This window comes from Anomaloglossus baeobatrachus, chromosome 11, assembly GCF_048569485.1.
Source record: "Anomaloglossus baeobatrachus isolate aAnoBae1 chromosome 11, aAnoBae1.hap1, whole genome shotgun sequence".
NCBI classification, from domain to species: domain Eukaryota; kingdom Metazoa; phylum Chordata; class Amphibia; order Anura; family Aromobatidae; genus Anomaloglossus; species Anomaloglossus baeobatrachus.
This window is the reverse complement of record NC_134363.1, coordinates 27,547,682-27,561,356: the sequence shown is the minus strand read 5'-3', so window position 1 is coordinate 27,561,356 and position 13,675 is coordinate 27,547,682. Positions and strand designations below refer to the sequence as shown.

Here is a 13,675-nt window from a genome sequence, read left to right as displayed (position 1 = left end):
TCCACCACTGTGCTGCCACATCCTTGCATACCAGCATCAGACATTAAGAGACTCTACCCGTCCGTAGGAGACCATCTCCTCTGGTCCCTGGCTGTCATGCTTTTAGGTCTTCTGTTGGTGCACCACACAATCCCTGTATAGGGGTTTGCTGGTGGTTGCTCCTTCAGGGGAGTCCGGTGCACAGGCCAGTGTGTCCACCTCTGGACGCTCTTCACCACGCGGTGACCGTAACATGCTGTTTTTGGGGGTCTGATTAAAATAATACAAACATTAGTGTTATAGCTGAAGAACCCTGTTGCAGATTTTACGTTAGGGCCCATTTCACTTGTTTGGGAATTTCAGAGATATCCTCATATTTTGAAAAGCTGTCCGGGAACTATGCGTCTAGGATGACTAGTCCAAAAGGCAGATCTCTGGTGGCTTCTCCTCCCCTGCTTTTCTAGACTGACAGGCATCTCTCTATAAACACACAATTGAAGAGACCTGACAGTCTGCAGGAGGGGTGCAGGACAAAAACATTTGGAATGGCATCTTGAATTAGTCATCCGAGATGCAAGGTCCTGGGCTGGCTTTACAAAGTATGTTTTCTTTGAAGTGCTGTAGCGTTTTAAAGCAAAGCATACATAGCTTCGATAAAAGAACCATGGAGATATGACGGTCAGTGGGTGCTCTTGTCCATCTACTGGACTGGCTGTCTTTAGAAAAACCACACAGACCAGGGTTCATCCCACTGAACGCCCGTACTCCTTTCCCATGGGCAGAACACTACACAGACAAGACAAGGTAAGGGAACCACACTCTGGGAAGGGTGGGCCAAAAGGTTACCCCAACCCCCAAACCTGCTATATAAACCAGAACGGTTCCTAACACCCCACCCCCTGTAAGATGTCACCTCTCTTCCTAACCAAAGTCATGGCTGGCCTCCACCAACAACAGGGGTGACGTTCCAGCCATATACTTTATTGGGCTTCCAACAGTCAATAGTATATAGTACATTTCCAGCAAGAACACAAGATGGTACAAGCAACAGAGTCCCACCCACTGGCCTGGTAGGGATTAGAATGTTTATTACTTCAGGGAATCCAGTGCCAACTACCTCAGCCAGTAGCAACCCTATTTTGGTGGAAACCTACTGAGAGGAGATAGTGTCAAGCATAGAAAGCTGCCCGAGCACAGCTAGGCATATGGTCAGGTGAGTGAATTGTCCCAATCTGGGTTCTTCAAGCAAATAAATTTGTGGGCTCAGCCTTGGGCAGTGGATCAATTCTGTAATCGTCCAGCTGGATGAATGGACCCTAAGCTGAAGTCCTGTAGAATCACACACACTGACAGGAGCAGCCCTTTTTATTTCTCGTTTCAGGGTATTATGTCTTATAAAATTAGTGGAAGATGGCTGTTCCCTCATGTTTTGCTTATTCAATCTGACTGATGTAGCGTAAGGGGGCTGAGGCATTCCACAAACTAATAGAGAAAAGGGGGCTCCAGACAGTCTAACATGCAACAATGGCTATAATCTCTTGATTTACCAAACAAAGGAACAATATGTCTGCTTATTTAAAAATAGTCCACCCGTCACACAAGTGGCCAGATTGATGCTGTGTTATCACAATCTGGTAGTTTGGCAGGCAGTATGAATCTCTTGTCATTTTTATGTAAAGTTACCAGTATCTACCACAGATCACAACTACAGTGGGTAAAAAAAAGTATTTAGTCAGCCACCAATTGTGCAAGTTCTCCCACTTATAAAGATGAGGTCGGCCTGTAATTGACACCATAGATGACCACCACTATGAGAGACAAAATGAGAAAACAAATCCAGAAAATCACCATGTCTGATTTGGCAAGATTTTTTTTGCAAATTTTAGTGGAAAATAAGTATTTAGTCACCTAAAAACATGCAAGATATCTGGCTCTCACAGACCTGTAACTTCTTCTTTAAGAGGCTCCTCTGTCCTCCACTCATTACCTGTAGTAATGCCACGTGTTTGAACTTGTTATCTGTATAAAAGACACCTGTCCACAACCTCAAACAGTCAAACTCCAAACTCTACTATGGTGAAGACCGAAGAGCTACTGAAGGACATCAGAGACAAAATTGTAGCCCTGCACCAGGCTGGGAAGACTGAATATGCAATAGGCAAGCAGCTTGGTGTGATGAAATCAACTGTGGGAGAAATAATGAGAAAATGGAAGACATACAAGACCACTGATAATCTCCCTCAATCTGGGGCTCTTCCCAAGATTTCACCCCATGGAGTCAAAATGATCCCAAGAACGGTGAGCAAAAATCCCAGAACCATACAGGGGGAGCTAGTGAATTACCTTGATAGAGCTGGGACCATCGTAACAAAGGCTACCATCAATAACACATTACGCCACCAGGGACTAAGATTCTGGAGTGCCAGACGTATACCCCTGCTTAAGCCATTACATGTCCGGGCCCGTCTGAAGTTTGCTAGAGAGCATTTGGATTATCCAGAAGAGTATTAGGAGAATGTCTTATGGTCTGAAGACACAAAAGTAGAACTGTTTGGTAGAAACACAACTCAACGTGTTTGGAGGAGACAGAATGCTGAGTTGCATCCAAAGAACACCATACCTACTGTGAAGCATGGGGGTGGCAACATCATGATTTGGGGCTGTTTCTCTGCAAAGGAACCAGGACGACTGACCCGTGTACATGAAAGAAAGAATGGAGCCATGTATTGTGAAATTTTGAGTGCAACCCCCTTTCATCAGCAATGGCATTAAAGATGAAACGTGGCTGGGTCTTTCAACATGATAATGATCCTAAGCACACTGCCAGGGCAACAAAGGAGTGACTTCGTAAGAAGCATATGAAGGTCCTGGAGTGGCCTAGCCAGTCTCCAGATCTCAACCCCATAGAAAACCTTTGGAGGGAGTTGAAAGTCCGTTTTACCCAGCAACCGGCCCAAAACATCCATTATCCAATATGGAGGCCTTTTCCTGATCCTCTCCATGAGGCTCACTCTCTATGAAGTTGGGTCGAAACGCATGTCGAGGTCTGAACTGGTGATTTTCTTACCTTTCATATTATCATGAGTGGTCCGCATTGGTTCTCTTTTTTTACATATTCATAAGCCTTAGCCTAATTATGAAATCATATCTATATGACAATATATCTGGCCTTTGGTTTATGCATGTAACATATAATTCTGCTTTGCCTATTCTGCCATCCTGTGGACCTCATTTGTACTACATTTTATATCATGATGTTTTAGCCTTACTTTAGCCTTCTTTTCTTTTTTTTTATTTGAATTGCCATACAAATAAATTAACTAATGTTATATGGTATATGGTAGTATTTGCTTGCTATTTATACTTGGGAACAATACAATTATTAGGAACTCTATTTGTTGTATTTTATTTCTTCCTTTTGTTGGGCTTCTTTTTAGAATAAGGTTTAATTATATCCTCACCTCAACAGAAAGAGCATTTCCATAAATGCACCTTTTGACTTAAAAATATACTTTTATTAGAATGTATTAAAATTTAAAAAAATGAAATAGGACAGGGGTGACATGCAGCAAAATAGCCAGTAGATGGCACTGCAGTACAGCCAGGTCAATAAAATATAATACAGAGTATGCAAAGTATGTGTACAGTTCAGTGCTGTATATAATAGGAGCAGAACATTCAATACCAACTAAATTTAATTAATAGAATAGTACATAATAAGGAAAGGTATTGTCAGATGTCTAAGTAACAGGTAAACAGAAAAATAAAGAGCAGCAAACAAAAAGCATACCATATATATCGGTGCAAGTCCTACTAAATAATATCTAGTTGTCCCAAATAGATAAAATGAAATAATCAGTGAAAAAAAGTGTACTTAAAATAATAATAATAATAATAATAAAAAAAGTAATAATATGTATTATAATGATACTAATAAATAATAACATTATTACTCATAATTAAATGATAATGATACTACTACTACTAATAATAATAATAATGTCATTAATGCTAATAATGATAATAATAATAATAATAATAATAATAATAATAATAATAATAATAATAATAATAATATCAATGCTAATAATAATGCTAATAATAATAATAATAATATGGATTATAATAATACTAATGAATAATAATAATACAATTATTACTCATAAAAATAAAAATGACACTAATAATAATAACATTAATACTAATAATAATAAGAACATCAATGCTAAAAATAATAATCATAATAATAATAATATGGATTATAATAATACTAATGAATAATAATAATACAATAATTACTTATAAAAATGACACTAATAATAATAATAATAATAACATTAATGCTAATAATAATAATAATAACATCAATGCTAATAATAATAATAATAATAATAATAATTTATTAGCCCATCTGGTGCAACAATGATTCTGAAACAATGACATTTTAGCAAGATAAAGCTGACAAAGGTTAAGTGTAACCAAAATGTTACCACACCATATGGGCTAATAAATAATAATAATAACATCAAAACATCAATGTTAATAATAATTCTAATAATAACAAAAATAATATCAATAATAATAATAATAATAATAATAATAATAATAATAATAATAATAATAATAATAATAATAATAATAATAATTTATTTATTAGCCCATCTGGTGCAACAATGATTCTGTTACAATGAACTTTTAGCAAGATAAGGTTGATAAAGGTTCATTGTAACCAAAATGTTGCCACACCATATGGGCTAATAAATAATAATAATAATAATAATAATAATAGTAGTAGCATTATTAGCATTATTATAATTAATGTTATTATCATCACTATTTATTATTACTATCATCACTATTCTTCTTTTTATTATTATTATCATCATTATTATTATTATATTACGTTTACTTTTTTCTTATTTTTGGAGTGCTGCCTTTTTCTTCATTCTAGGTAAAAGTTAAGTTATAAGAACACTTAATATCAAATAGAGTATAGTTTGCTAATAATATAATAAGGAATGGTATTGATGAAGGTCAAGTTATAAGAGTAATATGAACAGTTGCACTCTATGTTTTCAGTTCTATTGGGTCTAAATATTGAAAATACATTCTAGGGTTGAGTGCAGCTATATGTCGACCACCTTTAATAGGTTTCATATTCTCAGGCTCATTAGTTAATCAAATTCTCTCTGCTCACAACACTTTTCTAGGATTTTAGAGATTTGCACTTTTTCTTTGCAAGTCTATGAGAGCCAAAAGAAGGTTGTCATAGACTTAAATTGAAACGTGACCTTCAGCAAGCACAGGAGTGATCCAGCAGGTCACAAACTGCTGGAGACCAACAGAACCGGTATGGATAAAAGATAAAAACTGTGGCTGGTAATTATAAGGCTTGGTGTGGGGAATTTAAAAGGTGCTCCAATAAAAAAATAAATAAATAAAATTAATAAAAAAACACTAGAGTGGTGTTTTTTTATTGATATTCCAGAAGGTGTCGCTATTTCACTACCTTAGGAAGCCGGGAATAAAAAGTTTCTAAGTAATGAACTTTCAGAAAAAAATAAACTTATAAATATTTATTCTACGTCGTTATTGGTATATAATGGAATTGCAGCATTTATTATCCAGATTGAGGAAGGCGGAGGAGACATCACACCTTGTAGTAGAAGAAAACAGCCCCGGTATGTAGATATTTACTGCTGGAGAATGATACAAAATAGAATATTTAAAACTTATTTTAACATTATATATTATTTGTGTATTTATTTTTTAGAATTTCATTGTGATTAAAAATACGTTAGTAACAGTAACAATTGATTTGATACTTTTGAGCTGATACAAATCACTAACGTGCTATAAAATGCTTTTCCTTTTTTTTTAAAAAATAAACAATTAAGCTAAATATATAAAAAATGAAATAAACTCTAAATATTTAAATATTATAATAAAATAATAATAGAAGATCAGAAGGTTAAGTAAACATCTGTGATTTAACTGTTTAGCAAAATAAGAAAAATGACAGGTGCCCCCCTCCAAGTGTTTGCTTCAGATATAGGGTTAATTTGCAGGTTAATACCATAATGAAGGTGCCTGGTGACAGTACTGAAAGTGCGGAACCAGGGAGAAAATGGGCTTTGCACTGATGCACTGTAGACCTGGCTGTCAGTCAGTGTCAGGGTGTACATCTGTTGATCTGAGTGATTGTAATTGCTCCAGGCATGCCTACATGACTGAAAGCTGGTGGCTCCTGGGAGAATAAAGGTCTGCCGGTGAAGCTTGAGTCACCGCTCATTGGACTAGAAGTGGCAGCTGTATTCACCACGTCACTGACAGCCGGCTTTGCACTGAAGCACTGTAGATCTGGCTGTGAGTCAGTGCCAGAGTGTACATCCGTCAATCTCAGGGTGTGTAATTGCTCCGGGCATGCCTACATGACTGAAAGGCAGCGGCTCCTTAGAGAATAAAGGTCTGCCCGTGGGGCTTCAGTCACCGCTCACTGGACTAGAAGTGGCAGCTATATTCACCACGTCACTGACAGCCATCTATACACTGATGCACTGTAGACCTGGCTGTCAGTCAGTGTCAGGGTGTACATCTGTTGATCTGAGTGACTGTAATTGCTTCGGGCATGCCTACATGACTGAAAGCTGGCGGCTCCTGGGAGAAATAAAATTAATTTTCTCCTGGGTGGCGCATTTTCAATAGTGTGGCTGGACACAATCATAATGCTACTAACCTGCAGATTGTCACGGTCCTCTCTGCCTGATAGTTTTTGACAGGTCCAAGTCCCACACTTTAGAGGGTTTTTTTTTTTTTGGCACACAAGAGGTTACTTTCAATTTTGTTGCAGTAACAGACTTTGCTAGGCTACTCAGCTGTTCCTGCTGATGTCCACTTCCCGCCTAGATAAATATCTTCTGTTGAAGCTCGGGGTGCCGGTTATTCAGAGCCATTCTGGAGCTGGGCTTGGAAGTGGACAGACGTGATTCTTGCTGCTGCTGTGGTCTGTGCTTTGTTGTGTGGAAGTGTTTACCCTGGTGTTGGTACTTTCCCTTTTCCCTTCCCACTACCTCGTATATTTTCCCTGTGGTGTGTGAGTTGTTATTACCCCCTTCTGTTGTTTGTACAGGTGGGTTTTTTTTTTGGGTTCTCCTTTTCTGGTCTGTCATTTGGGTGGTGAGTGAGGAGGTGACATTACCATCAGGGCTAAAACAGGTGTCAGGGCCAGGTCGGAGGCCCGGACCTCCCTACCTTCAAGGATACCTCCGGGTGTGAGGGTGAGCGCAGGGGCCCCAGCCTTAGGAACAGTTTACGTTACTCTGTGTTCCCGGGCATCCCTTGACACAGATTAACCCTATGTTGGCAGGTTAAAATATTGGATTTTTTCCTCAGAAATAGCATTAAAGAGATATTTTTAGGGATTTGGTTAAAAATACAGTAAATTTACCCTGGTTCTTTTTCTTTTAAGTGTCTTAGGATTTATATGAAATCTGACTCCTAAGATTACGAAGACTCTACTCATGAATTACTCCTCGATAAATGGCAGTTACAACAACCAAGATAACTCAAGCGAGTACACCGACCTACAAATCTTCAGGCTAGTGGTCCATGTGATGGTTTATATATTGGGGACTACTGGAAACGGTCTGGTCATCTGGTTCTGCATCTTCAGGATGAAGAAGACGGTCAACGTGGTATGGATTCTTAATTTGGCCATTACTGACTTTACTTTTACATTTTTCCTACCGTTGAGAATTACTTATCTAGCTCTGGGCAATCACTGGCTATTCGGGAACTTTATGTGCAAGTCATACTGGTTTTTGTATTATCTCAACCTGTCCGTCAGTGTCCTACAGCTCATGGTCATCAGCGTAGACCGTTACATTTGTGTCTATTTCCCAGTCTGGTGTAAGAATCATCGGAGATCAAGGTTGGCCAGAAAAATAGCCATACTAACATGGTTTATTGCTATTCCTTTTAATGTTCTGCACTATTCCATTCGAAACATTGATAAAAGGCAAGATAAAATAACTTGTCGCAACAGCTTTCATAATAACCACGAGTGGAAGACTATCGTAAATCCCATTTTTCTGTTTCTCTTACCTTTCACCATCATCGTCTTGTGTTACGTGGCCATTACTGTGCGAATCAAGAGGAGAGGAATCATCATATCTTCGAGACCCTTCAAAATTTTCCTGGCCATCATCATCCTTTTCTTTCTCTGCTTCTTCCCCTATAATTTGTTCCTCCTTTTGCAACGTTATGGACCAGAGCATTTTTCAAAAGTAAATCAGGCTAGAAAAAAAATAGCGACGTGCCTGATGATAGTCAACAGCTGCATCAATCCCATTCTTTATGTTCTTATTGGTCAAAATTTTACGAAAAAAATTTGTATCTCTCTCCATTCTGTGTTTGAGAAAGCCTTCATGGAGGAAGCGGAGAAGGAAGATTCCAAGGAACAAGATAGAATCAAAGCAAGTGAAGATAATTCACGTGACTTCATCTTATAACGTGTCCTTCTTTTTGCTGTGTCCAAATACGCAGAGCTTTTCCAGTTCATGGTTGGCCCATACCACAGCTCCTGAACAGGAGAGGAAGCCTAAGAGAGTATAAAGACCACAGCAAAGGCTTTCCGCTGCTGCTTTCTGAGATATCACTTTTCCCTGCCTCTTTTATCACAGGAGCAAATGCTTCCACATTGTCTACCTTTACATAAGCATGACATGAAAATGTCAGCAATATTTAAAGGCTTTGTCCCACTAAAAAAGTACATTTTAGTTAACAGATCTTGGAATAATAATAATAATTTAAACAATTGGATGTGTTAAAAAATTGTTTCTATGCTGAGATAGTCTTATAATTGTGCCCTTCCATTTGCTGTGTTCTAGCATGCAGAGCTTTTCCAGTTCATTGTTGGCACATACTACATCTCCTGGACAGGAGAAGAAGCTTAAGGCTATGTTCACACACTGCGCTTTTTACCTGCGTTTTTGGTCCGTTTTTGCTGCAGAAATTTCTTGAGAAATTCTTGTAATCTTTCTGCAGACATTTCCCAGCAAAACCTATGGGAAAAAAAATTAGCTGTGCGCACTCTGCGTTTTTTTCTTAAGAAAATTCTTTCAGTAGATTTTCTTAAGAAAAAGAATGAGCATGCCACTTCTTTTCTGCAGCTAACTGCGTTATTTGCCATACATAATTGGCACAATAACGCAGGGAGCAACCAGCGGGAAAACGCACCAAAAACACACCGAAAATGCACCGAAAACGCGGCAAAAACGCAGGTGCGTTTTTGGTGCGTTCTTTAACGCAGGTGCACTTATCCTTCACTCTTAAGAAATTTCTTAAGAAATTTCTTAAGAAAAATCATTTTTCTAGTGTGAACATAGCCTTAGATAGTATATAGTTGATTGCAGGGGCTCACTGCTTCTGCTTTCTGAGATAACACTTTTCACTGCCTGTTTTATCACAGGAACAAATATTTCTACTTTGTATACTTTTAGATAAGTTTAAAATTAAAATGTCAGCAATACTTAAAGGCTTTGTCCCACTAACAAAGTACATTTTAGTTAACAGATCGTGGAATAATAATACGTTCAACAAAACGATGTGTTAAAAAATAGTTCCTGTGCTGAGATAGTCTTATAAATGTGCCCTTCTATTTGTGTGTCTGAACACGCAGAGCTTTTCCAGTTCATTGTTGGCACATACCACAGCTCCTAGCTTTGAGAGGATGCCTGAGAGTATACAGATGACAGCAGGGGCTTGTAGCTTCTGTTTTCTGAGATAACACAGCTCCTAGCCAGGAGAGGAAGCCTAAGAGAGTATAAAGACCACAGCAAAGGCTTGCTGTTACTGCTTTCTGAGATTTCACTTTTGCCTGCCTATTTAATCACAGGAGCGAATGCTTCCACATTGTCTACCTTTACATGAGCATGAAATGAAAATGTCAGCAATACTTAAAGGCTTTGTCCCACTAACAAAGTACATTTTAGTTAACAGATCTTGGAGTAATAATAAGTGCAACAAATGGATGTGTTAAAAAATTGTTCCTGTGCTGAGATAGTCTTATAATTGTGCCCTTCGATTTGCTGTGTTATAGCATGCAGAGCTTTTCCAGTTCATGGTTGGCACAAACCACAGCTTCTGGACAGGAGAAGAAGCCTAAGATAGTATATAGATGACAGCAGGGGCTCACGGCTTCTGCTTTCTGAGATAACACTTTTCACTGCCTGTTTTATCACAGGAACAAATATTTCTACATTGTATACTTTTACATAAGTTTAAAATTAAAATGTCAGCAATACTTAAAGGCTTTGTCCCAGTAACAAAATACATTTTATTTAACAGATCTTGGAATAATAATAAGTTCAACAAAAGGATGTGTTAAAAAATTGTTCCTGTGCTGAGATAGTCTAATAAGCGTGCCCTTCTATTTGCTGTGTCTGAACATGCAGAGCTTTTCCAGTTCATGGTTGGCACATACCACAGCTCCTAGCTATGAGAGGATGCCTGAGAGTATACAGATGACAGCAGGGGCTTGCAGCTTCTGTTTTCTGAGATAATACCTTTCTCTGCCTGTTTTATCACAGGAGTGAGTATTTATACATTGTTACTAGTCCTGTGAGCTCCGGTAGGAGCTCAGCATCCACCTGAACTCCTACTTGACAGACTTGACTTATGATGAGCTAAAGATGCAGCACAAACACGCGCTCCTGTGATAAAACAGGCAGGTAAATGTATAACTTCTAAAAGCAGCAGCTGCGAGCCCCTGTAGTTTCGTGTTTATATACTCAATTATCATAGATGACCTATACTTCCTCCCCTTCCCAGACACTATGGTATCTGCTGACCATGAACTCGAAGAGCTTTGCATTGCCGGAAACATAAAAAAGACAATAAATAGCCAGGACATATTTATAACATTATCTCAAAAAAGAAACATTTTTTCAACACTTTCCAATTTTGGATATTATTATCATTACAGGATCTAATAATTAATATATATGTATATATATATATATATATATATTATATATACACACTTGTTGCAAACGCTTGTGAGAACCCCTTTAAAGATTTTACAGTATACCATACACATAAACAATGCTGCTCTATTGTATGCATAAGTAATAGTTCTATACCATAAACATAACTATTACTATACTATACACAAAATAGTACCTTGATGTCATATCATAGCAATTTTAGGACCGCACAATACTCATAAATAACACAGATTTATGGTTTGAAACATGTGCATGTGCATGGTTTAGCATTATCGTCTCCGTCATTCTCGACAATATTTTTCAATAAGTACAATATAACGATGAATGAAGGTGATATAAATTGGCATGCCAATGTACCCTTATATTATTGCGTGCCACTGGAAATGCTTTTTGTAGTAGTGTCTTCACATGAAAATACACACATTGCACATACGCATGTATATACACACACTGTACATACACATGTAAATATACACACTGCACATACACATATATATGCACACACTGTACATACACATGTAATATACACACTGCACATACACATATATATGCACACACTGTACATACACATGTAATATACACACTGCACATACACATATATATATATATATATATATATATATATATATATATATATATATATATAATGCCCCTGTAAATGGGTCGTTACAGGGTATTAAATGTTACCCCATTTTTTCCCGGGCAGGAGGAGTGAAGTCCACACACACACACACTCACATCCCACTGGCAGGAAGAAGTTAATATCTTTTGCAGCATGAAGTTTTGAGTCCATGACTTATCCTGTCTCCTTAATGAGCAGGTGGCTGGACACAGGCAGGTCCCCATGACAACCAAGGGGAGGGGGGCCTGAAGGAGTGAGTTTAGTGCAGAGCACACAGAAGTTTTGGGCAGAACGTCAGGGGCTGCAAGGGAGTGCAGACTTACACAGTACAGCTCCCTGCTGAGGAGATGCCACCAGACCAGGGCTGATAACACCTAGAGGAGCGGAATGGAGCTGAGGACTGGGGATCCCTGGAGAAAGTTGTACCCGGTGGCGGTTGGTGTGTGTCCGCTACTGGAAGAGAGACAGACAGAATGGCGGCGTGTCCCCAAGATGCTCCATGCCACGGGGATAGCATTATCGCACTGAAAGAGAGAGGGACCCCCAGATCACTCCACCGGCCCCTTCCTCCTACCTGCCCGGGACCGACCAAAGGCTACAGGCGGCGAGGACCAGCACCCGGGTGCGATGTGGAATGGACTTTAAATAAAGAGAAACTGGAACCCGCACTCCGTGACTGCTGTGAGTAATGCCACCGCCCTGTGCCCCTGGTGTCCCTGAGGACTGTTGCCCTGGGTCTCATAAACCTCCCGGGGCCACCCCGCTCCACCCATGGGGAGCGATTCCATCCGGCTGCCCGTAACACCTGCCCCGGAGAGAGAGACTGTGCAGCGGCGGCTGAACACCTGGCCGCAAACCACGGGTGGCGCTGCAAGCATCCCCTGTCCCCGTCCCGTACCGTTTCCTGGGGGGGGAGAATGATGGCAAGCTCTCCAGGAACCCCGTTACCCTCCTTCCATCCCCCTTGTAACACCGGACTGACGGTCAGACTTTCCTTTTATTGAAACCCGCCGGGGGTCACGGAAGCCGGGTCGGGCCACTCACAGCCTGACCCCAAATACCACCGGCCCGGTGACCGTGCGAGCCCTGCAAGCCCCGGCGCGGGCGTTTCATATATATATGTACACACACACACACACACACTGTACATGCACATGTAAATATACACACTGCATCCACATAATACACACTATACATATACCAGTCTGTTTCCTCTTCAGTTTCTCTAGACTCTCACAGTTAAAGGACCTTTGGTGACATGACCATGATGTCACCAAAGATACTTAATAGTCTTAACCTTGGAATTGAAATGCTGGAAGCCCCTTAATGTGGGCCATGGGCAATTACCAAGTTTTCCCCTATAACGTTGGCCCTAATTGTAACTAGGACTTATTTTTGGACCAGAGCTTATATTTTCAACATTAAGTGGGTACGGAAAGTATTCAGACCCCTTGGAATTTTTCACTCTTTATTTCATCACAGCCATCAGGTAAATGAAAAAAAAGTTCATTTGTTTGCTCATTAATGTGCACTCTGCACCCCATCCCCCATCTTAACAAAAAAACCCCAGAAACGTAGGATTTTTTGCAAATGTATTAAACAAGGAAAACTGAAATATTACATGGCCATAAGTATTCAGACCCTTTGCTCAGTATTGAGTAGAAGCACCCTTTTTTTAGCTAGTATAGCCATGAGACTTCTTGGGAATGATGCAACAGGTTTTTCACACCTGGATTTGGGGATCCTCTGCCATTCTTCCTTGCAGATCCTCTCCAGTTCCATCAGGTTGGATGGTGAACGTTGGTGTACAACTATTTTCAGGTCTCTCCAGAGATGCTCAATTGCGTTTAGATCAGGGCTTTGGCTGGGCCAGTCAAGGATGGTCACAGAGTTGTTCTGAAGCTGCTTCTTTGTTATTTTAGCTGTGTGCTTAGGGTCATTGTCTTGTTGGAAGGTGAAACTTCAGCCAAGTCTGAGATCCAGAGCTCTCTGGAAGAGGTTTTCTTCCAGGATATCTCTGTACTTGGCCGCATTTCTCTTTCCTACAATTGCAACCAGTCGTCCTGTC

The 13,675-nt window shown here is 39.5% G+C and overlaps 1 protein-coding gene across 2 annotated transcripts in view; it reads left to right on the top strand.

Annotated features, from left to right (window-relative positions):
• Positions 1 to 11,574, top strand: part of LOC142257251 (chemerin-like receptor 1) — a 42,163-nt gene extending 30,589 nt beyond the window's left edge. The window contains exons 1-2 of one of the 2 annotated variants that reach the window (XM_075329403.1): positions 5,605 to 5,660; positions 7,448 to 11,574. In XM_075329403.1, coding sequence (XP_075185518.1) covers positions 7,500 to 8,489 — 990 coding nt within the window. In that variant the 5' untranslated portion in view covers positions 5,605 to 5,660; positions 7,448 to 7,499 and the 3' untranslated portion in view covers positions 8,490 to 11,574. Of the gene's footprint in view, positions 1 to 5,604; positions 5,661 to 7,447 lie in introns of those variants that run through there. The other variant, XM_075329404.1, reaches the window with a different exon arrangement.
• Positions 11,575 to 13,675: the final 2,101 nt, after the last annotated feature.